The sequence below is a fragment of the Catharus ustulatus genome, chromosome 24 (assembly GCF_009819885.2).
Source record: "Catharus ustulatus isolate bCatUst1 chromosome 24, bCatUst1.pri.v2, whole genome shotgun sequence".
NCBI classification, from domain to species: domain Eukaryota; kingdom Metazoa; phylum Chordata; class Aves; order Passeriformes; family Turdidae; genus Catharus; species Catharus ustulatus.
The window spans coordinates 8062366-8087720 of record NC_046244.1 but is presented as its reverse complement, the minus strand read 5'-3'; the positions used below and the strand labels follow the sequence as shown (position 1 = coordinate 8087720).

The 25355-nt window shown below is 46.5% G+C and overlaps 2 protein-coding genes across 2 annotated transcripts in view; one reads left to right on the top strand and one right to left on the bottom strand.

Annotated features, from left to right (window-relative positions):
- PEX14 (peroxisomal biogenesis factor 14) overlaps positions 1–20907 on the bottom strand; it is a 70173-nt gene extending 49266 nt beyond the window's left edge. The window contains exons 1-2 of the mRNA XM_033079335.1: positions 20828–20907; positions 16428–16475 (exon numbers count right to left, since the gene is read on the bottom strand). Of these exons, the coding sequence (XP_032935226.1) occupies positions 16428–16475; positions 20828–20863 (84 nt within the window). The 5' untranslated portion in view covers positions 20864–20907. The remainder of the gene's footprint in view (positions 1–16427; positions 16476–20827) is intronic.
- Positions 20908–20913: 6 nt separating this feature from the next.
- Positions 20914–25266, top strand: DFFA (DNA fragmentation factor subunit alpha). The gene is made up of 6 exons (XM_033079336.2): positions 20914–21147; positions 21892–22053; positions 22166–22296; positions 22950–23139; positions 23500–23654; positions 24361–25266. Exons 1-6 carry the CDS (start codon positions 21051–21053, stop codon positions 24562–24564), a joined length of 939 nt encoding a protein of 312 aa, XP_032935227.1. The 5' UTR covers positions 20914–21050; the 3' UTR covers positions 24565–25266.
- The last annotated feature ends 89 nt before the right edge of the window (positions 25267–25355 follow it).

The following is a 25355-nucleotide window of genomic DNA, read 5'->3' as shown; positions in this document are numbered from 1 at the left end:
TTCACAATTTGGGGAACATCTAACAGAACCTTCCCCACAGGTTTGCTTATGGCAGAACACTGCACTTGCCTCCAGCACCCATTTCTGTGCACTGCTCTCAGGCTGTACAGAGTTGAATACACACATCCAGAACAGACTGCGTTAAATGCAAAATAAAATGCACTAAAATTCCATTCCAAGGTGAATTAGCCCAGTTAAAAGAAGCAAACTTCCTTGAATTATACAGAAAAATAGGTTTTATTTTGTATTTTTCCATCTATTTTTAGAAGTCCAAAGTCTTTATCACCTTTGTAGGGATATTTCATGACAGATCACTGTCAGGATTTTTACTTCATGCTAATCCTTAACTTCTTTCTTTGTAATATGAATCCACTGCTCAGAAATAAATTTAAGACTCAAGAATATCATATGAACAACTTGGGCTGAAATCAGTACCAGAAAAATAGTTATTTCTTGACTTTACTGTTTCCCTGGGCTGCCACTCCAGCACAAACGTTCTGAACAGAACTGGCCACACTTGTGGTATTCCCTTCCTACAGAGAATATTCATGAATTAGCTTTCACATGCCTCAGAGTGCAACTTGTCTTTAGGGAGAAATTTCTACATCTCTTTAACTTTAGTGCTTGGTATGTAGCAAATTACAAAGAAGAATATGATACCAAGAATTTGAATGCTGAAATAGAAAATGTTTAACATAAAAAATTGTAGGACAAAAATCTTGTATAAAACAGATCCAACATAGCAACATTTAGATTCCTCTCCTCTCCATCCCCTGCAACCAACAGGGATGAGAATGGAGTGAAAATCAGTGGTGAGAGACCTCCTGCTCTTGTCTGGAGTATAAAGAGTCCTGGATTATTATTCTGCATTTGCATGTGGCAGCAAATGTGCAAATGTTTTAATAATACAAAAATCCCAATAGAGTGGAGGAGGAGGATATGAAAGAAAGAAATACAAGGACATTTACTTTCTTGAGAGTGAGATAGAAAGGAAAAGAGAGGAGGAAGATGACACGATAAGGGACAAAGCTTTTCTGGGGTATATCTGGAAAAAGCTAAAAGAGAAATCATTAGGAAGCCCATAGTGCATCTACAGTGATACAGTGCGGATCAATTCATTTAACACTGCCCTGTACATTTACAGAAAAGTACTTTTGATATAATAAAGGCTCATAAACACACAGAAATTGGGTTAGACCTGTTTCAAATTCCTGCCAAACAATGGTTCAGAAAAATGAAGCTCTATTTTAATTAGCTCGACTCAAGAGTGATTTGATAACAGCAGATGCTGTCTGGATGCTTTCAGCTTGATGGGCTCCACATACATGAACTTAGGAGTGGTTTTGATGCAATTAGGTATCTCTCTCTCCTTTAACATGTGCTAAGCTGAACCAATGGCTTGTGTCTATTTAACATCTTGAACTAGAGGATATTGACACTCCTCGTCATTCTTCTCCAAAAGAGAGGAGCTAAAGTGAAGAGAATCAGCTCATCTGGGGCTTCCCCACAGCTCCAGCAAGTTGAGGACAGGGAGGAGCAGGCACCAGTTCACTGCTCACAATGTAAAATTAACATCTCAACATTAGCTCTGTTTCTGCCACAAACCACACTTCTGGCAAGTCACATTTACAGGCTTGGTCAGTCCCCAGTCAGAAAACCTGCCCTGCCAATTGCTGCTCCAAGCCATGTCATTTTCTGTAAAAGCAAGAGGGACCCAATAACAATTCCACACATCCCTTTCAGTGCAATATTCCCAGAAGACACTCCCCAGGCACCCTGCACCATCAGAGGGGCTTCCATGCAGTCATGGTGCAGCTCTCCCACCCACTGTCCACCGCTTCCTTTCAGAGACAACTTCTATTCCTGGAAATATTTGTGCACTGACACCTGAGAGGCCCCTCTGCCTCTCTGAAGGGATGAACATCCTTCACTGTGCAGCCAGAAAGCACAGGCATTTGCTAAAGGACACATGCAACATAGGAGCTGCTTTAATGCACCAGGGACAAGGCTAATAGGAGGTCTTGATTTGTTAATTATCTGTCAGTTTGTCACAGCTGGGCTGCAAGGAGTGGGTGAGGGGGAATCTTTCTGCTTGGTTCTTTCTCTAAATGCTGAATTAGGCTGTCAAAACCTTCATCCCACCACAAGACGCAGTGAAAAGAAGAGCCAGACTACCCTTTTCTTCTTCCTTTTCCCAGCAGGATCTGCTGCTTCAGATGTCCTACCCTCCCACCATGACTGCAGAAATGTACACTGCATATAGAAAATGACCTTCACACCATCACACCATGCCCCGTTTAGTCAAGGGACATTAGCAGACCTGAGCAGGATAAATCAGAGAGGAAATCCCAGTGCCAGGGGAGCACACTGGAGGCATTTATTTCATAAGGAGCCCTAAAATTGCTCCCTGCTTGAATCAGCGATTTCCAAGCAGAGTTTTGGAAGGCAGAAGGCCTGGCCCCTGTGAGAGCAGACAGACACACATGGAGTTACAAAGATAAAAAGGTGGAGTAGTGTCAAGATTCCCTTTCTTCTCACATCTCTGCCCCACATAATCATCTAAGCAGGGAGAAGAGTTCAGGCTGTGAAAGGGGATAATGTATGGAATACCCCCATGGAGACAAAGCTAGGAAAGCAAAAAGCAGGCTGTGATACAGCAGGAGAATTTACCACAAATGCTTATACCTCCGAAATCCAGCCTAGAGAGATCCCCACCCACTCCTCTGCTCTCCCTGCAGGCCACGTCCAGAACATCCCATCACCCCATCCCTTCCTGGGCAGGATTATGAAAAATCCCCCGCAGGAGCTTCCCACAAGCAGAGACACACCACACCCCTTCCTACCGCCAGCGACGCTGCCCGTCAGGTGTGGGAGGCTCCAGGTTTGCACTCAGGCTCTGCCTGCTCCAGGTGGGAAAGGAGGGCATCACTTCTGCCTTCTGCTCCAGGGGGGAAAGGAGGGCATCACTTCTGCCTTCTGCTCCAGGGGGGAAAGGAGGGCATCACTTCTGCCTTCGTACAGCTGGCCAGAGCTGCAGACTCACCAGAACTGCCCAAAATGACCGTGAACATCCCTCATTGCAACAGTTCACAAAAGGTGTCTTAAGCTAACATTTGTATATTTTACACTAATGACAGCCAAGGAGCACACACGTGTGGTCAGCACACAAGTCAAACTCTCAGAACAGTTTTCTTGTGTGCACCATCTTCTCCTATAGGCGCAAAAACTGGTGCTTTTCATCTTTTGATCTAAAATCCTTGGAACTAACATTTCATTTTCTAGTGCAATCCACCCATCACTATACAGCACACCTTCTGTCTGGAAGGACAGAAGACCTACAGTGTCCTTGACTGATTATCTAGTCCTGAGCACTAAAACAAATCATACATTTTGCACAGACAGCCAGTCCTACCTTCCCCAGATGGGGTCTACTGAGAAATCCACTGGGGACAAAGTAACTGCCTCTGTTTCATCAGGTGAAGTTAACAGATCCATTTTGGGCAATATTTCCAGAACTTAACCCCAGAAAATAAAATTTGCTAAAGCACTGCTTCTCAAAATTTATGCAAGCTTGACTCCCTTTTTCCCTCATTTATTGTGGTGCCGCATCCCACATTCCTCAGCTGAGATGGCATCAAGTTCCTTCAGGAAAATAAGAGTTACTGAAGTAAATGCTACCTCTTCAAACTAGGAGGAACAGAGCCCCAAACAGCAATTACAAGTAGAAAGCTGTTTACTGGTGAGTGACTTTGTGACTTCCTTTGAAGCCTTTGCATCCCTTTGGAGTCCTAACCCAAGTTTGAGAAATTCTGCTTTAAGGAACTTAACTATAAAGAGACCTGGCAGTGGTGATGACAATGTGATGACACAGCATTGCTCCCCACCCTACACCTACAGAGGAGTCCAGGAGCAATTTCCCTGCAGGTCCTGGTGGCACCAGCCCCTCTGCCCCACAGTGATACCGGCTCCTGGCTGCTGGGATGATGCTGCAGATAACAACCCAGCAGCATTGATAATGTAACCAATGCAGCAGTCAGCATTAATTATCCCAAACTACTACAGGGCAAGGCCTCTTAAAACATCTGTCTCTCAATCTTCTGGTCTTTAATAAAATCACCCTCCCAGCCATAGGGTGTAACTAGAATTGTACATACACATGTGCATGCAAAAACATAAATGCATAACGAGAGATTCAGGTCCTCATTAAAAAATTGAATAAATAAGAATTCACTAAGGAATTCTGCCTGGGTCTGATTTCCAGATCTGGTTTTGCTGCATTCTTGCCCACAGCCTGAAGAGCTCTGGGTGCCTCCCTATCCCTCTCCAGCTGCACCATCCTCTTCAAATTCAGACTTCTTGCACCTATAATTACTAGGTGCTCTGTGCCAGGCTCCTTTAATTAACCAACCCAACTCTTCTCCCTTTGGGATCAGACTAAGCTCTTTTTTATTAGCTCCATCATTAGCTCCATCAGTATCTAGGCCTAAACACGATACCTTATACCACTCCATGAGTGGGGCTGTAGGGTGCCAGTGACCTCCAAAGCACCTGCCTGCAGGAGAGCCAAGAAAAGCAAGGCTATGAACTCAGGAAAAGTGGCATGAGGGGTGGATACAACACCTTCCAAATTTAGGTACATCAGCAAAAGTGACACAGCTCAAAATCCTCAGGAAAATGCATTGTGTGAGGGGACCTTGGTGTTCCTGCAATGCTGAAGGTGGTTCAATCCCAAGAGCAGAGGAGCAAGAACAGAATAAATCCCCTGATTTGTCATTACACCAGAGCCAACTCTCTGATTTTCAGGGCTTCAAGAAAGAGCCAAGTATTCCTGGAGTGCACTACTTCCCCAGGCCTCACTCCCCTACTGACAGTCCCATCAACTTTCATTCTCTGAAGCTGTTTCATCTGATTTCTAGATAAACTGCAGCCCACAGAACAAACCCAAATGTCAAAGTGCACCCTGGCCTTTTGTGGGCCCTGATGTCCTGCACAAAGTGCTGATGAGCGTGGCAGGGAGAGAACAGGAGGTGGAAGCAGAGGAGCTGGGAATGCCCTGGGATTTCTGGGGACAGGCGGTCACTGCAGCTGCACAGCCTGACTTCCCCAGAGAGTTCTCTCAAGGAGAAGCCAGCCATCGATCTCGGGACACACAACTTCCAGGAGCGTTCCTTATCTCAGAACAGCTTCTGCCACGGATTCCTGAATGCGCTTTAATGTTTAAATTATTAAATGCATTAATGTATTTACATTATTCAAGTCGTATGTGCATTTTTCTAAGATAATTTATGTATAAGAGCTTGAATGTCCATGACTGTTAATGTCTACAACCCTTCCTGTTCATTATTGATTCTGGAAGGAAAAAAAAAAAGGCAGTGTTTTAATGCCTTATTTTTAATGTATTAAGAGTCTGAATAAGTGCATTCTCTTTTTTCTTTTGTAATTTCATAATTTAAGTAGTGCATTTATTAAACTGACACAGTATGAATTGTGGTGAAGTCTGGCACAGGTCCATGCTGCCAACGCAGCCCAACCGACCATCGCGCTGCTCCGCAAATCAAGCACAAGCTCAGCTCCTCTTACTCCAGCTCCTGCTCCTACCTGAAATCAGAAGGGACACAGACTATAAAGTCTTTTAAAAACACATTTTCTTTGCTATTTACATGGCTTTTCTCTGCCACCTCCATTTTAAGTTGGTGATTTTTTTTTTTATGTTTGAATGTAAACCTGATTTTTCAATGAGTTTTGACACACATACTACAGCTTAAAAAAGTCTATGGTACTGTTGGCTTTTAATCCCTGTAGTTCCCAAGCTCTTAAGAAATCTAAACTGAATATAATTTTGCTGTTTCTTCACCACAGTTGTCACATCATAAACCCAAATCTTTGATCACAGGTTAATGTTCTCAGGCAAATTACATACAGAAATCAGGTCATCTCTACTGCTGAACCACAGTCACTTCAGAGCAGAAGGCAGAGCTATTCAGCAGTAGCTGCCCATCCTGTGTGGCATTTTGGGACATGCCTGCTATAACAGGCAACAGAAACTGCAAAGAAAAAAGTCAGCTAACACACAACAGAGCCACCTCCGCTCACTCCACCCACGCTGGAATGGTGTGTATGGACATGCACTTTATATATAAACTACGTGTAAATGCCTTGGATGTTTACAGCCAAGAATACGACTTCCAAAGTCCAGTTTTTACTGCCACACAAATCCACTGCCAGCTGAGCCTCCACAGAGCAACAGTGACACCCGATGGCTTTCAGCCTAACCTGGGGACACAATTCCCTGGGAGGAGAATCCAGGGGCTCCATTTCCTCTGTCGACGTGGTGGCCCCGACTCCAATCACCTATCAGAGCAACTCATCAAGGAGCTGAGCTGCAGAGAGATAAAACTTGCTGTACGTAGGCACTGCATGTAATTAAGAGTGTGCATAAGTTTCACAGTACATTCTGCATAATTACAGCCCTGGCTGGCACCGCTGCCAGTGCGAGCATGAACACACACGCACACACATAATGTATGCACAATATTGTGCATATGGACTTGGGAAAAGACAGCGAACAGTGAAAGTTGCTGGCTGTTGTTTTAAGAGCTGACTCTGCCATTTCTAAGGTTAAGTTTGTGTTTTTTTGCTGCTCATTACCATTCTTTAACTGTTACAATTTATATCAGCATATAATGTTAAATAATTACAGGGAGCGGAGCTCACTCTAGCGAGGATATAAATGCGCTGTGGGATTCTACAGATTTAAACAAATAACACTCACAGCAGGGGGTGAGCAGATGAATTAGCATTAATATCCTGCCTGGGAGATCCCAGTGCAGTGTTATGGCTTAAATACAGATCTTTTCTGTAACAGTCAATATGACAGCTACTACCAATACAGCCCAGCACATCCACCAGTCAATATACAGCTGCAGCTGAAAGAATGCCCCGTAATAATCCATACAGCAGCCAGTTAAAATAAATAACTTCCCTTTAATAGTCCATATCACAGCCAACTGCATTAAAACCTTCCCTTTTAAGGTCTATACAATAGTCAGCTAAATGGAAAAATTGGCATCCTTCTTGGCAGCTCGAGAGGGAAGTCAGGCACCAAATGGGTGAGAGACCGAACTCGTTTCACTCTTGGGGTTGAGGCGTCCCTCGGTGTCACAGGGGAATCCTGCTCTGCTCTCTCACAGCCTGCACGAGAGCACAGCAAACCCTCCAGAGCCACCACTCCACTCCCTTCCACAAGCAAGTACAATTACCTCAAACAATAAACACCCAAACCTATTTCTTTCCTGACTGGGATAAGGAATCAGAGCAGTGGCCAGCACACAATGTGTGTTTCCTCAGAGCAAAGGCAATGTGCTTTTTCTAGCCCTTTCACCACCAGAGAGACAAGCCCATCTCACCTAAAAGCAGAGCCCAAAGCTCTCTGTTTCAGATCAGTAGCTGCTTTTTCACTCCCTAACAAGAAGCAACAGGCTGAGGTAGGCTCAGACTGCCTCCCTTGGACCAGAGCACAGCCCTCCATTGTGCAACAGCAATTGCAACAGACATCCTATAAATCATGACAGACACGGTTACAAAGCACCCCAACCTGAGAACTGAACTGCAGGATCCAAACCACGGCCAATTCTGCCACAAGGCCACTTTCACACTTAGGGTCAGATCCTGTTCTCACATGGACAGATTTCATTCTGGTACCCCTCTACTGGGATGGAGTGTCTGTAAATTCCCTCTTGAAATTAACTGCAAAACAAACCTGCAGAACTTCAACGAATTACAACAGTACTTCTTGAGGCAAATTAAGAAGTAAAACACAGAAAAAGTCATAAAGCACTTAATACTGAGCTTAGAGTTCACAAACTGCTGTGCAAGCAGTAATAAATCTCTAGAAAATTAAATGTGTAGCTATTTTCGTATTTTCCATAGTGCCACAAGAGTTTACCAATAGAGAATTTTGCCACTAAAATACTACATTTGCTACTTTCCTTTAAATGAAAGGAGATAGATGACAATTTTATTAGAAATAGAAATGATAAAGCAGGAATTGCATTTATTTTTTAAAACTCCACAAATTCAAAACATCTGACTGCTTCCTTTTTAAGAAACCTGTCCCTTTGGGTATCTATTAAAAAACATAAACATAAACCAGGGGCCTACAATCCCACCAGATGTTTGGCACCTGGAGCCTTTTCAAGTAATTAAGAAAGTGTATTTTTTTTTTCAGGTAACAGGAAAAAATTGTGTCTAAAATCATACACATTTTCAATGCTGTAATTCTACTTCAGATTTGAAGGGAAGACTGCAGCTACAAACTCATTCCAGCTTATAGCCTCCCAAATTAAAAATAAATACACACCACCCCTACTCCAGAAGTCATGGTTTGAAGCTTTGACCATATTTTGCAAAATGACAGTTATTAAAAACAACAAACATGCATCACTGTGAGTCATCTGGTTTCCAACTTCTGAGTCAAAAGGGGCTGATTCCACACAAACTGAAACCTGGCTCTCCGAGGACTCGCATGTTTAACGATTTGTATCTCTGCACCACAGCTTCAGAACAGGATGTGGAAGAAAAGAATGAAAAGGAGGGAGAAAGGGGAGGGGAGGGGAAGAGAAAAAAACACTTTTTACTGGTCCCAGTGTCACTGCAAATAAAGACCACGTCAAGATTTAAACCATAATAATGGAAAGGCTATAAGGTCCCTGCTATAATGTTTCCTCTGATATTCCCTTTCATAAATGTTCTCTTTATGCTGCCTGCTTGGCAATAATACATGTAATGTTTGTGAAGCAGCCCCGCTGGGGAAGCTGCAGCATATGAAGCTCACACAATACACATTAGGAGCCAGGCAGTTCATTTACCAGTTCCACAACTTTCCTGAGCTCACCCATCATCTCCAGGAGAACGCAACAAACCTGAGGAGACAAGTCATACAAAGCAGCCTCCAAATGTGTTTATTTGGAAACAGATCTGTGTGTGCCAATGCATGGACACGCAGCTGCCTCCTCCTGCAGTGCAACACCTTCCCAGGCTCCCAGCTCCTGCAGGCACAAGCAGGACCCCAACCCCATTCAGCTGTGACAATGGGATTGGTGGCACCTGAGCTTCCCTTGGCACGGACAGGGCAGGACCATTCCCTCAGGGAGCTCAGAGGAATGGCCTCAGCAGCCTGCCTGCCTGGCAGGGCAGAGGGACACAGCCCCAGCTCCACAAGAACTGGACTGGAATCCCACAGGGCACCAGTTCTGAGCGTCCCAAGGCACTGACAGGTGTCCAGCAGCTGACATCACACTGGAAACTGAGCCCATCTCCATGGAATTGTGGCAACCTGAGTGGAGAAAGGGGTTTCCAAAAACCCAGTGTTGGGGGGCCGGGGGCAGGCTCATCTCAGCCCTGTGCAATTCTCAATCACTGCACAGAAAGTATTTATATCCTGTTGGCAGCATGTGCAACCAATGCGACTCCCTGTGTCAGAGCTGTCAATTATGGGCTTGACTTATGAGGAAAGATTAAATGAGCTAAATATGCAGAGCTTGGCTAAGAGACCAGGATGGGGGTGGGGGGAAGGAGAAATGATGTGATAACTGTCTGCAAACATCTGAAGGGTGCAGATGCTTAAGGAGGAAAGGAAACACTTAGGATTGCACACAAAACAAACAGAAGCAAGCTGGAAGACACAGGAGATTCTATTCCCACTGTTCAGCTGGGAATCTCCATGCCAGCAAGATGTCCTCTACTGTTGAACTGTATCCCAAGGAATTCCATCACTCAGGCCATTCAGCCTGACAGAACAGCACAACACTGACAGCTGAGGAGAATTCTGCTCTAACCAGAAGGTGAAACAAGTAATGTAAAGAAGTGGGAAATTGTGACTGCCCTGTCTTGCTTCTCTCCAGCTGGAAAATCATGTTACTAAAAAGTCATGCATATTTTCTTTGCTGTTTTCCCAGACTGACACTTGTCAAAGTGAAGAAGACAGCTTGTACAACATAACAGAGAAAGGTGCTATGTAAATGTGCACACAAAACAAAAACAAATTTTAAAAAACCCAATAATTCTTAGGCTGTTTGGAAGGATTTACAGTGTAAGTGATATATGGAGAAAGACAAGAAGTAGGAAAAGCAGTGAAAGTTCCTTCTTAAATGTGATGGTCAGGCACTCCAAATCCAAGATTTATACAAACTCTCAACTTCCTAGTTTGGCAAATCTTGGTTCTGAAGGTGCTGGCATCAGAAGAATCTGAAGAATGTATTCTTGTGTGCTGTAGAGAAAGTTCTTTTAGGTTCTTGAATATTCTGCCTTTGTGCCCCTGCTACCTCACTTTTAATGTGATGAACATATCTGAGGCACAACAGAGATGCCACAGACATGGCAAACGTTTTCAAATGGCATCATCTCCCAGGTAAGAGGGGGAGGAAGGTAAGGAATGAGGGAAGGTATCCCACACAGGCACTACAATCTTACATGGATCCCAGGCTGCCACTAGACTCTTTTTGATTGCAGTAACAATGACATGTGCAGTGTCTGGGCAAAAGGAGTCCAACTCTCCAGTGGTGTTGGAGGCAGGAGAGGAATAACAATCTCTAGAAACATTTTTCAGAGCAGGAATTTAATACTGTGGAGTCAAGAGGCACTCCAAAGAACAAATTCCTGCATAAAGTTATTTCAAGAAGCTAAAAAGGCAGTCAGTCACTCTGGTGAAGTTCTTCAGCTGCTCCCTCCTCTCCTCCAGCACGGAGAACCGTGGGCAATTGCTGCCCTCTACAAGCTGCTCTGCACATAGCAGAGCTCCACACCTGGAGCAGGAATGATGCCTTTATCCCACTTGATCCCACAACCATCACAGTGCAGGCACCTCTCTGCTGTGCCCCCTGCCAACACTGGGGTGCACACAGCACAGTGCTCCCAGTCCTCCTGCCAGCTGAGCAAAGCAGGACACGAGCTCTGAAATACTCTTTGTAGATGTAGCACATTCAGACCCTGAAAACATCACATTAACATTAAAATGTTGGGTTTAATTTCAAGGAGAAAATGCCAAGTGTTAAGTATTTCCTAACTGTGTGCCAGTGTGTTTTTCCAGAGTCTCAAAGGACTGTAACTTCTATTTCACCTTCAGTGAAAGGCCTGGGATCTCTGGAAGCCAAATCAGACCTAACATTATAGAAAACTCTAGCCTAACTTCCTGAACTTTAATTTCTTTGTGTGTCCATAAAGAACTCGGAGTATTACAACTATTTTAAAACCATTTTAAAAGATGTTGGTTTGTCTGAAAAGCGAGTAGGAGTTGCTTTCAGAACTCTTTCCTGCACAAGTGCACAAAAAAAAGATTATGAACTACTAACTCAAGCCCCTGTCAGTGACAGGAAGGCTGTCCCTGTCCTGGTTGTGCTGCCTCATCCCCCACCCTGAAGTGTCATTTAACCTATCAGTTCTTGGGGACAGCCAGAGCCACCAGTGCATTACACACAGGCTGATTTGGTCTTAAACCTGCTTTGGCCTGTGACTACTCCAAGTTTCTAGCTCTCATTAATTAATAAATTATGCTGCAATACAAGTTATATCCCAAACTATTACAGTCCACCCTCTTTTAAAACTGAGATTTAAAGGAATTTCAAATTTTTCCCTGACCTAAAATGGGCAGTTTAACCTGGTATGACAGTGTTCCTTTAACTATGCTCAGTCAGATTGCATCTGTGTGCTTGGCACACATTAATATATTTGTCTAAATCAACAGAGTAAAAGGAATCGACAGATTAAGCGAGTGCACTTTGCATGAACGACAAAAGAAGTCAATGAACACCCAGAAGAAAGAGAGAAAAACAGGCAAAACCCAATAATCTTGAACTTATCAGAAGGTCAAACCCAAGAGAGCTCTGCTCAGTAAATCACAGAGCAAACCAAAGGTTATTGTGCGTGGCAGTCACAGCCCTGGCTCCAATAAACCCAAAATCTGCACGGGAGTTCCTCCAAGCCTGGTGGAATTATTGGCCAGCGCTGGGATGCCCCAGCAGCACCTGCAGGACCTCCCCAAACCATCACACAGCGGCTCCTGCCCGGGCAGGAGGTCCTGGAGCTCAGGTCTCTCCTGCTGACAGGGGTAAATTACCCTGACTAATGTTTCCCTGGAGGCTCTAAGTCAGCTACTGACTCTGGCTGTCTGGAAATCCCCTCTGGATAGATTTACTTTTAGAAAATCATTCAGTGTACGCCACCACTACGAACACACCCGTTGTGGGAGATGAAAAATTTGTACAGTAAACAGGTATAAATCTGGTCTTAAACAACAAAGGGTGGGAAAATGGAAAACAGAAGTGTGATGGGGAGTGTCCCTCCAGCACACTCCAGTCCCTCACATTATTTCTGGGAAAAAAAGTTCTTCCCAAAAAAACAAAAAATACAAAACAAAACAAAAAAACCCCACCATAATTTTCTACAACTCTAGACTAAGACCTTTGAAATGTAAAAGAAAGGATAAGGATATTACAAGGTACACCTTGTGCTCCAGAAAACAAAGTATGTATTTTTCAGTGAAAATACTGTCCTTGATTTCATGTCCAGTGATTTCAGGCAAAGAACTTTAAAAAATTCTCATGTATCTAATTTTTTGTAGGATTTGACAGGGCAGAAAGAGCATCTACCCCTTCATAACAAGGATATGGATTCTCAATTTGCCCAATGATTTGTTTATAAAAAAACAGACTCTGAGTACTCTTAACTAACATGAACCCACACCAGCTCTTTCAAATCTTGACACAAATCTGTAGCCTCTCCTCATTCCCACTCACGGTTTTGTTCAAATGGTAAAGACAACAATATTTGTTAGCATCAGTCTCTACCAACTTCTAATTACACCAATTAGAGCTAAAAGTAAAATCTCAATTGCAAAGCTCCTTTTTCTGAAACCTAAATGAAATTTTCTGTACTCGCACTCTACTTGAGAGGAAGCTTAACAGAACAGATAAGGTGTAAAATGAGACAACAAACCAGAAAGGATTTAATAATTCTACTGTCTGTCACTTACTGCAGTGCACCCTGTGATGTTTGCACAAAAAGGGGAGTTAAAAGTGTTCTGGCCATTACCCTGACTCTTAAATATTTGAAAATCAATTTAACAAAGGGTGGAGAAAAGCCACGAGGGCTCCAGCACATTCCAACAAACTCTACACTAATTGCTATAGAGGCAGCAGTAATTCTTGTTAACTTGTACCTTTCGACAGCCTGTAAAAAAAGGAATAAAATGTCCACATTTCAGTGTTAACTGTTCTCATCTGCAACAAGAAACAGAAAGAAACAGAACATGCTAAAAATAAAAGAAGAAAAATCAAATAATCTGCAAAATAATCCTGATCCAGGGATTTTGTAATTTAGTGAGCAACCAAGAGAATTTACAACCAGTACTTTCACATTTACAACCAGTAGTTCTTCCAGACACCAAGCAGCAGCTAGAGCATGAGCATGTTTTGTGACAGAAAAAAACCCAAACAAACAAGCAGCACTTTGCTTCCAAAGCTCTCCCTCCTTAGGTTCTCCCTGCAGCCCAGGTTCCTGCAGGAGGCTCCTACAGGCACAGCCTGCAGAGCTGTAATTCACACTGCAGCACATCGGGCAGAAAGCAAAGGTCAACAGAAAAAACATTCAAGCTCTTGAAAACACCTCAAAAGCAGCACAGGATGGTTAAAAAGCTACAAGACTTTGCCAGCCAGAAAGAACAAAACCTATTCCAATTCCAGGAGTGTTCAGAGGCTTATCAGGGTGGCTGCTGCCAGCAGCAGGGGATGCAGCATGCTCACTGATAAGCCGGACTCAAGGAGAAGCTGATCCCGGCTGCGATGACAAACGTGGCTGTAAACAGCAGCAGAGCGAGATGCTGACACTCTCTGAACACAAGGTTACATCCCCACTCTGGAGCTCCAGATTTTAATGGGCCACGACAGACAGGCAGGGAAATGAGTGTCCTCTGTGCTGCAGGAGTTATGGAGTGGTGGCTGTGCCCAGCTCTCCCACTCACTGCTCCAACGCACTGACCTCCTGCTAGGGAGGATCCTCCAGCTGGGACACCTCATGCTAAGGACACTGGGCAACTCAAGGCATTAATGGCATGGATGTGGAGTCTGTTATCTCCACTCTGGTGGCTCAAAATATCAGAAGTGGGTGGGAGAAACAGCAGTTTGGATTGTGACATGAGTTTTTAGGGCTGCATTCTGAAGGCCTCAGTAAGGCCATAAACGTTTGCAAGGTAACCTGGAAGACCCAAAAGCAGGACACAAAATGATGTGCCAGACTGGCTCTGACAGGATCTTGCAGAATGCTGAAGTCCTTGGTAAACAACTAGGAATCCTGGCTTCTCCTGGGCTCCTGCTGAAAGCAGCAGGCTGTAGGCAGGGGTGCAGGGTGGGCAGAAGACAATATCCCCATGCACAGGGCAAGGATAGTGTCCACTAGAATCACAAATCCAATACAAAACCAGCTTGAGGCTGTAACAACTCCTGCTGATACGATGCAAGGTGTTTTAATTCTACTGCTTCCTCATTCTTGTGTGCTGCTGTGATCCAAACAGATCTGTCCTGTGAAGCACCGAATCCTTCCACTCACCAGTAAAGTCAAAAAGGTTGGGGGGGTGCAGAGCAGAATTTGGTCACGAGACTCTTTCCTTCCCCCTCTGGACTCCCCAAGTGCTTACCACCAAATGTGAAGTCCAGGCTGAGAGCCCCGAGCACACAGCCCCCACAGAGCCCTGCTGGATCCGTGCCACGGCTCTCTGGGGCTTCCCTGAGCCCTTTCATGACACGGCACCATGTGCCTGGAGCCCGGTTTATGGGCCAGGATCTCCCGGGTGTGGAAGGCAGCGTGCAGGATCCTGGCCACAGGGAAGCCACAGCAGGATGGTGGAAGTCAGGTCATCTGGCTCACAGACCTGCACTGCTCGTTTAATAAGGCGTCTACAGAGGAGCAGATGGAAGCAATAATGGCTCCTAAACAAATGTGAACTCCTAACCAAATGTGACAAAGACTGTAAGAGTTTATTATTTTTAAAAAGTTAATGAAAAAAATAAGAAGGAAGCCTCCACCTTTCAGAGGGCTCTAATTAGCTCACATGCTAGACTCACCATCGTGAGAGTTTACGTTGGAGTTCTGTAAGTGTCTAAATAATTTTATGTAGTAAGAATATCCACCCAAACAGAAAGATATACAGCTGCTATGCACTTCCTCTGAGCAATTCTGCAGTCACACATACAGTAAGAAATTAATTCTATCTAAGGGAATGTTAGAATCTGCCTTGAGAAGGAACAAGGTGTTGACCAGCACAGGCTGTGATGATCTGCTGCCTGCCCTGACCTTTCCAAGGGAGGGACAACCAACTCCTCCAAAAACAAACCACCAAATCATCACAAAGCACACGGTGCCCATAACTTCAGGTAATCTCATGTACAGATGTCCATGCAATTAAGGGATGGCACAATGTCACCAGAGAGACTGCCACCGCAACAGAATTCACAAACAGCCCTTTCATGAGATGCATTATACTGACTTTTCTCAGTTCACAGTCTTTACTCACATCTCTTTTCTTTAAAAATCATCTCCTGGGTTATCTAGGTCAGAGTTACTTGGTAAAAATACTTTGAGGTGGCCAGTGCCACAAGTACTTGAGCCTTCTCCCTACAAACAGCTATGATCAACAAATGAAAGCTGCAGAAGAAATTTAGAGATTTGTATATTTAGGACAAAAGCACTGGTGAAGAATTTTGTCAGGGTTTTGGCTGACTTACAGATGGCTGAAGAGGAAGGAAGGCAAAAACCCAAGGTTGTAAAAAGCCATATACTGCAGCTCCAGGAGCAGTGGCTCACTTCCCACTCTGCATCACCATAAAAGAGCAAACAAAACAGGGTTCTCTTACTTATTCTCATACACAAAAAATCCCAGGGTCCTTTCCAAAATGCTTCTAGAGTAAAAACATTGGATTACACGCACTGCCAGCTGACAAACATTTCTAAGCTCACTCTGAGTGCTTCTGAATATAAAGACAGCTTGAATGAGGGCTCTGAGCAGCAGAGGGGTTTTCTAAGAGTACAGCACTAGGAATCTGTTGCACAGGGCTTTCTTCAGATTCTTTCCTGAAGAGCCTCTGAACAAGAGCACAGGCTCGGGACAGCCTGTGGCCCAGGTGACCCAGGTGTAAGCCCAGGTGTAAGCCCAGGTGTAAGCTCAGGTGTAAGCCCAGGTGTAAGCCCAGGCTCAGGACAGGCTGTGCCACAGACCAGAACTGGACGTGTGAACAGCACGGCCACCTGGGCCAGTTCACTCCTTTTCCACCACGCACCAGCTCCTCAGAAAAGCAAAACAAAGGCTGAAAAATGATGTGCCAAAGAGAACAACTCGTGTTATCAACAAGGAATTCTCTGCTGCTTCTGGAGGAACTCACCAGCGGCTCCCGGGACGCGGCGCTCTCGGTCGCAGGGCAGGAGCCAGCCTGTGGAGCAGAGAAACAGGGAGTGAGCTCACACTGCCACCCCATGGAGCAGAGAAACAGTGAGTGAGCTCTCATTGCCACCCCATGGAGCAGAGAAACAGTGAGTGAGCTCTCATTGCCACCCCATGGAGCAGAGAAACAGTGAGTGAGCTCTCATTGCCACCCCATGGAGCAGAGAACAGTGAGTGAGCTCACATTGCCACCCCATGAACACAGAACAGTGAGTGAGCTCTCACTGCCACCCCATGGCACACAGAACAGTGAGTGAGCTCTCATTGCCACCCCATGGAACAGAGAAACAGTGAGTGAGCTCACACTGCCACCCCATGGAACAGAGAAACAGGGAGTGAGCTCACACTGCCACCCCATGGAACAGAGAAACAGGGAGTGAGCTCTCATTGCCACCCCATGGAACACAGAACAGTGAGTGAGCTCACACTGCCACCCCATGGAACAGAGAAACAGGGAGTGAGCTCACACTGCCACCCCATGGAACAGAGAAACAGGGAGTGAGCTCTCATTGCCACCCCATGGAACACAGAACAGTGAGTGAGCTCACACTGCCACCCCATGGCACACAGAACAGTGAGTGAGCTCTCATTGCCACCCCATGGAACACAGAACAGTGAGTGAGCTCACAGTGCCACCCCATGAACACAGAACAGTGACTGAGCTCTCATTGCCACCCCATGGCACACAGAACACTGAGCTCTCATTGCTACCCCATGAACACAGAACACTGAGCTCTCATTGCCACCCCATGGCACACAGAACTGTGAGTGAGCTCACACTGCCACCCCATGAACACAGAACACTGAGCTGTCATTGCCACCCCATGGCACACAGAACACTGAGCTGTCATTGCCACCCCATGGCACACAGAACACTGAGCTCTCATTGCCACCCCATGGTCACCACCAGCACACACAGCCGGGAGCTCCCAAGAGCACCCAGGCACAGCTGGCTGTGCTATCCACAGCACTTCTGTGAGGACAAAACAGTCAGAACCACAGAAAAGGTATTAATTCCCCATTTAAAACAAGGGAATTAACAGAATCTGCAGAACTGCTTTTAGGGAGTCAGCAGTGAGAGCCAGCAAGCCCCCTGAGAGACGGCATGGGAGCAGTGGCCACTGGAACACAAACTTTTTAATACTTCTCCCATTTCCTGGATCCAGTAATGCACCCTTTGTTTCTGAACCGTTCTTCTAAATATTTCTAAACAACCACGATTTACTTAAACCTCACAAACTGTCAGCAATACCAGGACCATCCTTACTTCCCACACTTAATTAAGAGATGAAGTTTTGTCGTCCAGTTATATTCCTCATTTTTATGCATACACCTCACCTTCAGAGTATCTCAATATTTATTTTTCCCATTTGCAAAATACACAAAAACAATATAGATAAAATAAGTATTTACCACAAGAGGGTGCCAGAAACTCAAATATACTGCAACTCATCTGCTTCCAGACAAGGATCACCACCAGGACCCAGCCAGACCTCCCAGCTGGGCAGGGATTCTCTGGGATCACTTGCAATAACCTCTGGGTGGGAAGAAGGAAGGAAGGACCCACCACCGAATTCATATCCTCAGGAAATTCCCACAGCAAAGTATTTAGCATTAAAGAAACACTGACAGCCAAGACAAATCTGAAATTGGTTATCCTGTTCACAGGCTACACCATCATCTTGCTCTTATCTTTCTTTTATTATAAAAAAACAGTAACAGAGAGACAAGACCTTTTCTTTTGATTATTTTTAGTAGAGACGCTGCTAAAGGCCCAAGGAACACGATTTCTAAACAAAACAAAGTATTTTAAAATCTCTGGCAGAAATATTTATTGCCTTTAGAACATAATTCTATCTACATAAACTATTTCATTTGAGCTGCAGTACTCCCCTCTCCCTGCACTGCTTGAGGCAATATATTAATTCATGAGAATGAGAAAATTAAACTAAGAAAAATTGATAATAAGCCATAAGACATCTGACACTCCCTTTTCAGGATCTAAATTAACTTGATTTGTAATAGAAAACATGATGGGGCCCAAACATAAACATGTTAAGTGAGGCAGTGCCACTACTCACAGCCTCATGTTGAAAGCTTGGCAATAAATAAACAAACATCACCAGCGGCAGAAAGCAAATATTTTATTAAATTCTCTATATGTTTAGAGTGCAATGGGGACAACTGTCCACAAGCATTAATAACAGTGTCAAAACTGCAGTGGCTGTGTAAGAGGAGCAGTGTTTACATTCTGGGAGACTTGTAAAGATATTTTCATTGGTTTGTTTAATTCTGAACCTGTCCCTTTGAAAAGTCACCCATTGTGCTATGTATCCTTCAATCACATCCCCTTTTTCCAGGCAAAGCTCTAGGACTTTCTCAAATTCCATCCAAGCCCCCAGAATCTGAGAGCACTGAACGCTGTCAGAGCTCTGGGCGAGCAGTGTGCAGCAGTGTGAGATGGTAACAGAATTACAGAATCACAGAACGGTTTGGGGTGAAGGACATTAAAGATCATCTCATTCCAACCCCCTGCCAGGGGCTGGGACACCTTCTACAGGGTGGGGACAGCTGTCCCCAGCAGGCAGGGCCAGCGGGAGCAGCGCTGTGCCCCTGAGCACACGAGGGGCAGGAGGAGCTGGAGCAGGAGCAGCCCTGGGGTCAGGGCTGAGGGTCAGTGTCCAGCCCTGTGCCCCTGAGCACACGAGGGGCAGGAGGAGCTGGAGCAGGAGCAGCCCTGGGGTGGGTCAGGGCTGAGGGTCAGTGTGCTGTCCAGCAGCTGGGTCCTCACACACCTGATGCAGGCCAGACACCAAAAGAGCTGTAACTCGTTCTGGCCTGAGGATCCAGCACTGCTGCACACAATGGGACAGAGCCTGATTCTTCATCTTTACCTTTAAAACCCAGAGCAATCTCTGGTTACATTTGTGAGGCCTGTTAAAAAGCAAGACTTTACCATTTCCAAACATTGAATCTTATTCTGAGGTACAGCAACATAAAAAAATGGGGCAGGTTTAAGTGTGCAGCAGGAAAATACAAGATCCAAACTGAAAGGAAACAGAATGTTTTCCAGGTAACCACATTTGCCAGTTAACCAGATGTCTGTCTCAGAAACTGCCAGCCCAGCAGACTGCCCAGGTGCCTTATGGACCAGTCACAGATTGTTTCAGGTTTCCTCATTCTGGAAGCATTCACTAGAAGGGATGGACTGTAACAACTGGGTGATGCAAGACTGCCCTGCCTCCTGAGAGTTTGGCAACTTGGCCTTTCACAACCCACATCTGTGCTGGTTAGCCAAGAGCACAGATTTTATGTAATTTATTTCCATTCCAGTTTAGTTCAGTAACCTTCCCTACAAACAGCCTCCTCAGTCCAAACTAAAGGGATCAACAGAGAGGTTCACGGTGATTTCACCAAATCTGGACAGATTTGAGTGATTGCACATAACAGTGTGTCACTGGCAGGCTGCTCTGTTTTCTTCCCAGCCCTTCCTGGTGCTGCAGGGGGACCCTGGGGCACTGAAAGGACTTCACCAAATCCCATTCACCACACTCAGGAGCCTGTCTGGGACAGGGGTGAGATGAGAGCTGCAGGAATTTGAAGCGGGTTGAGCTTGCAGAGAAATACAAGTGACTGCAGACCATGACAGGCCGGTGTGAGTGAGAGGGAGGCTGCACTGTACACCTGCAGAATCACAGAATCCAGCCTGGAAAACCCTTCAACAAAATAAGAATATATACTGTATAAAACTCCATAACACTTCTGGTTTTTCCTCTGGGTGCCCCATTCATTTAATGTCCCAGATTAAAAATACCTTAAGCTTTTGGTGTTTCTTGAGCACTCAAACTAGTGAACTTGTATTTCTCTTTTGCTCTCCCCATTCAGCTTTGCCCTTTCGTGCTCTCGGCTCAAGAATCTCCTTCCGTTCCTCGCATTTGCAAGGCAGAGACAATATTTTTGTCCAACTAGTCACAGAATCACAGAATGTTCTGGGTTGGAAGGGACCCACAAGGATCATCGAGTGCAGCTCTCACCCTACACAGGGCTCCCCCGAGTTTTATAACCCAGCTGCACACTGTCCCCTTTCTCTCTGGCCGTGTCTGCATTTATTCTTCTCCTATTCAAGTGCTTGATGAGTTCCACACACAAACCCTCAATGCCAACACGCCTGTGCCCTGGGCCCGGCCTGCACACCCTTCAGGCAGCCCCGCACAGCCGGCGCTCGCACAGGGCTCGGAGCCCGGCTGCGGCACGGAGCCCGGGTGCAGCAGCGAAGCCGCAGCGCCCCGGGGGGCGAGTCCCGGAGCGCCCCGGGCCCCCGGCCCGGCCCGACCCCCTCACCTGCCCCGGCTGCTCCGCTCGCTCCGCGGCCGCCATCTTCCCAGGCGCGCCCAGTCCATCCCCGAGCGCCCGATGGCGCCGCCGCCGCCGCGCAGGCACGGCCAGCCGATCGCCGGCACCGCGATGGGGCCCGCGGGGCCGTGAGTGCCCGGCCGCAGCCGGGCCGCGCCTCCGGCAGCAGCGCCTGTCCCGCCGGGAAGGGCCCCGGGGCTCTGCCGAGCTGATGGCGGCGCGGCTGAAGCGGTGCGTGGTGCGGCGGCGGGACGGGCCGGAGCAGCACGGCGTGGCCGCGTCCTGCCTGCGGGAGCTGCGCGACAAAGGTGAGGGGTAGGACCGGCTGTGGGATCGGCTGTGGGATCCGCTGTGAGCCCCGCTGTGGGATCGGCTGGGAACCCCACTGTGGGACCGGCTGTGGGATCTGCTGTGGGACCGGCTGTGGGATCAGCTGTGGGATCCGCTGTGGGACCGGCTGTGGGATCTGCTGTGGGACCCGCTGTGGGACCGGCTGTGGGATCAGCTGTGGGATCCGCTGTGGGATCTGCTGTGGGACCGGCTGTGGGATCTGCTGTGGGATCTGCTGTGGGACCGCCTGTGGGACCCGCCTGTGGGATCTGCAGTGGGACCGGCTGTGGGATCTGCTGTGGGATCTGCTGTGGGATCGACTGTGGGACCCGCCTGTGGGATCTGCTGTGGGACCGGCTGTGGGATCTGCTGTGGGATCGACTGTGGGACTGGCAATGGGATCTGCTGTGGGACCGGCTGGGAGCCCTGCTGGGACCTGCTGTGGGATCGGCTGTGGGATTTGCTGTGGGACCCGCTGTGGGATCTGCTGTGAGCCCCGCTGTGGGACTGGCTGGGAGCCCTGCTGGGACCCGCTGTGGGATCTGCTATGGGATCGGCTGTGGGACCCACTGTGGGACCCGCTGATGTGCAGCCTGTGAGGAGACAGGTCCTGGTCTCCAGCCTCAGTCACTGAGAGTTGCCTGTCCTTTGTGCTGGGGGTAGTAAAAGGGCAGTGCTATGTCACTTTTATGGTTTCTGTTAATATTTTTTCTGTTCTGCAGCTTGTGGTGTTCTGGCTATTGACAAAGCCCAGGAACCCATCACCTTGGTACTGGCAGAAGATGGGACCATTGTGGATGATGAAGATTACTTCTTGTGTTTGCCATCTAACACCAAGTTTGTGGCACTGGCCAAGGACGAGAAATGGTCTGGCAAAAGCTTAGGTATGCTGTGAGTGAGGAAGCGTGGAAGGGGAGGTGTGTTCGGAATACACCCAGGGACATTAGGCAGTGTCAGATCAGGAATGACCCGTGAATCTGGTGACTCTTGTGTCAGACAGTGGAACGTCCTGGCTCTCGGAGTCAGGGGATGAAGTGGACAGCGCTGCCGAGAAGTGGAAGCAGCTGGCCAGGCAGCTGAAGGATGACCTGTCCAATATCATCCTGATGTCTGAAGAAGACCTCCAGGTACAGTGGGGAAACCCCCAGTCCCTGCCCTTGCATCTGCCCATCACCTGTTTATCTCAGTAGAGAACAGAATCCATAAACAAGAGCTCAGGCTTAATTCAGCTGCTGCCAGAATCAAACCTCTGCTTGAAGGGAAACATCTGAGTGCCCAAGAATGCTTTTGATCCTCAACTACCCCCCACAGTGTGTTGTTCCAATTCTGACAGTGGGAGGGCAAAAATTTGAGATTTGGCCAAATGGCAACTGAATTCATTTCATTCCTTGAAGCCAGACACCTGAGTAACATGTGCAGATTCACATTTCTGACTGCTTAACACCTTGTCTGTGGTGAGGCAGGGCAATTACTGTCCCTTCTTGTCCTCTCCAATGTGCAGTTTCCACACTACTGCCTTTCCTTTGAATATTTCCATGCACTGTGAAGAAGTGGTGCTTTGCCATTAGTTTCCCAGATTTCTGTTAAAATTGCACACGATTCCACACCTTCTTGGCTTTTAGTAAAAAATGCTGCCTGATAGAATGCCACTACAGCCTCTCAGAACTCAGGGGACTTGCTGTGACAAAAAACCTTGTAGAACATGCTTGGTTTCAGGAGGGTTTGTACTGCAATAAGTGCCATGAAATGAGTTACTCAGGAGCCCTCTCAATGTTTTAAGGTGCTTATTGATGTGCCACGCTCAGACCTGGCAGAAGAGCTTGCCCAAAGTGAAACCAAAGTCCAAGTGCTGCAGGACACCCTGCAGCAGGTGCTGGACAGACGAGAAGAAGAGCGTCAGTCAAGGCAGCTCCTAGAACTCTACCTAGAGGCCTTGAAAACTGAAGACAGTATCTTAAGCAAAGTTGCAGGTAGGGAGCATTTGTATGCTAGAGAAGGAGGTTTTCAGCTCCTACTGAATGGAATAAATAGAGTGAGTAATTTGGTCAGCTGCTGTTAAATGGGGTGGATGCAAGAGCAGGTGTAGTGTAAGAATTCTCTGACCAGAGAGCCCTCCCACTGCTGTGTCACATTTCTCACAAAGCCTGAAAACAAAATACTGGGAGAAAAGCTTAGACCCTGTAGCCCTCCTTAACATTATGGATTCCTTAAGTTCCAGGATGCACCTAGGTTGGATGTATATTTGTTAATCTCAGAACCATCAGAGCAGCACAGGCCACCTTTCCTGTCCTGTGTTTGTCAGGGGCTGTACTGATTCTGCTCCTTTTCAGAACCCCAGGCTGCGCCAAGGAAGGAGATGGATGTGGTGGACACAGGTACCAGCAGCACAGATTCTTCAGCCCCAACAGCACTCAGAGACCAGGTCCTTGCTGCTCTGAAAGAGAAACCTGCTCCAGAGCTCTGCTTGGACAGTCAGGATCTAGAGGTGGGTGAGAGTGACACAACCATACTCTGGCACACTGGAGAGGCTATAGGGGAAGCTGTCCTTGCTTCTGGAGGCTCTGATGTCAGTAGGTCTGTTCCAAAGTGCTGAAATTTAATTAATTACTCTTCCTCAGTAACTCTGCCCCTGGCTTGGAGCTCCTCTGTAACAGCCAGCTGACACTGTTCCACACACTCTGCCCTGTGTTCTGAAAAGCCTCAAAATAATTTTGGGTTTGGTCTTTGCCAAATCAGTCAGCTGTCCTACCAGCAAGGTTCTTTGGGGGTTTTTTGTATGCTTATGCATCTAGCCATATTTCTTTCATATATCCCAAATCAAAATAAAAACCTCATTAATTTGGAAAAAAAGTTGTAAATATAGCCTGGAAAGGAAAGTCTAGATAAACTGTAACTATTTATGAAAGTGTTCTTTCAAGCTGTGAACTTGCTACTCTTGCTTTTCCCTGCTGTGGAAAATAAGTAACTGCTTTCTCTTCCTTTGAGCACCTGAACAGAGTTTCAGGCACTGAGTGCTGGCAAATTTCTGGAAATCCAGTAGCCCGCGGGATAGGCGATGAAGGCTGGGAACATCCCCAGTCCCAGAGTGCCAGTCCTAAACTCTGGTGCCTGGCTGCTGCTGTTGTTCATGTCAGCAGAGGGCTGCTGGCCGGGCAGTCAGCAGGAAGGATTGTTAATCTGTCTTGCTACAGCTGGTGCTGAAGGAGGACGCAGCAGCCCTGGCCTCGGCCCTGGGGTGGGACAAGCAGAAGGCTGCAGCTCTGCAGGACGCCTGTGACCAGGAGCTCTCCAGGCGCCTCAAACAAGTGCAGGCTCTGCACTCCCTGCGGAGCACGTCCAAGGGCAAGAAATCGCTTCCCTGGGGGGACTGGCCCAGTGCAAAACGCAAAAAATGAGACTGAGTGCTGTTTGCAGTTTGGGGTTTGCTTTGGCATTAGAATCAACACAAGCAAAGACACATCCTGGGAACCAGAGTTTGCTGGTCATACTGTGGCCTGGCTATAGAACAGCTAAAATCTGGACATTGTCCTGTGGCTTAAATTCCTCTGGTGATTTGAATTGTGTAAGCAAAGGGATTTTGACTTTTTGCAGAATGCTAGAACAATGGTATTGCTGAGCACAGCATGCAATTGTTGAGCTTTCAATACCAGCAGCTTCCATCCCATAACAGTGGATGCAGCTCCTGAAGCCCCAGGCAGTTTGCTTACTTTGTTCTCCCACCCTTTTCAGTGTAAAAGGATGGAGAATCTCTGGAAGACACTTTGAGGCACAGTTAGTGATCAGGGCAGAGGGACTCCAGCCTGGGATCTAGGAGCTTGAATTCTCACATTGATTTAATCAGTTAAAGTGAATTCAAAGTCCTTCAACTTCAGTGCTTTTTGTGTAAGGAACTCCTCCTGCCTCTCGGATCCAGTGTTAGGACGATCATACAAAACACAGCAAAGGTGGAAATAATTGCTTTGTAAGGCTGTGTGACACAAGACTTGCATTTGGCCTGCTGACTTATTCTTCTAATCATGACGCTTTTATATGAGCTGGCTTATTTTTAAATTTGTCAAAGTGTTTTTTTCTAATATCAATAAAACCTTTTTTTCTTATTGTTGGATTAGTTTTGATATTTCCACCAGCTGCTCTAATTAAAGAAGGGGCTGATAATTACAGTATTACCTTAGGGAAAGAGGATAAG

Coding starts and splice junctions, on each gene's coding strand:
- DFFA (XM_033079336.2), top strand. CDS start 21,051: ATGGCGGCGCGGCTGAAGCGGTGCGTGGTGCGGCGGCGGGACGGGCCG. Junction 21,148..21,891: donor GCGGGAGCTGCGCGACAAAG/GTGAGGGGTAGG, acceptor TCTGTTCTGCAG/CTTGTGGTGTTCTGGCTATT. Junction 23,655..24,360: donor TGGACAGTCAGGATCTAGAG/GTGGGTGAGAGT, acceptor GTCTTGCTACAG/CTGGTGCTGAAGGAGGACGC.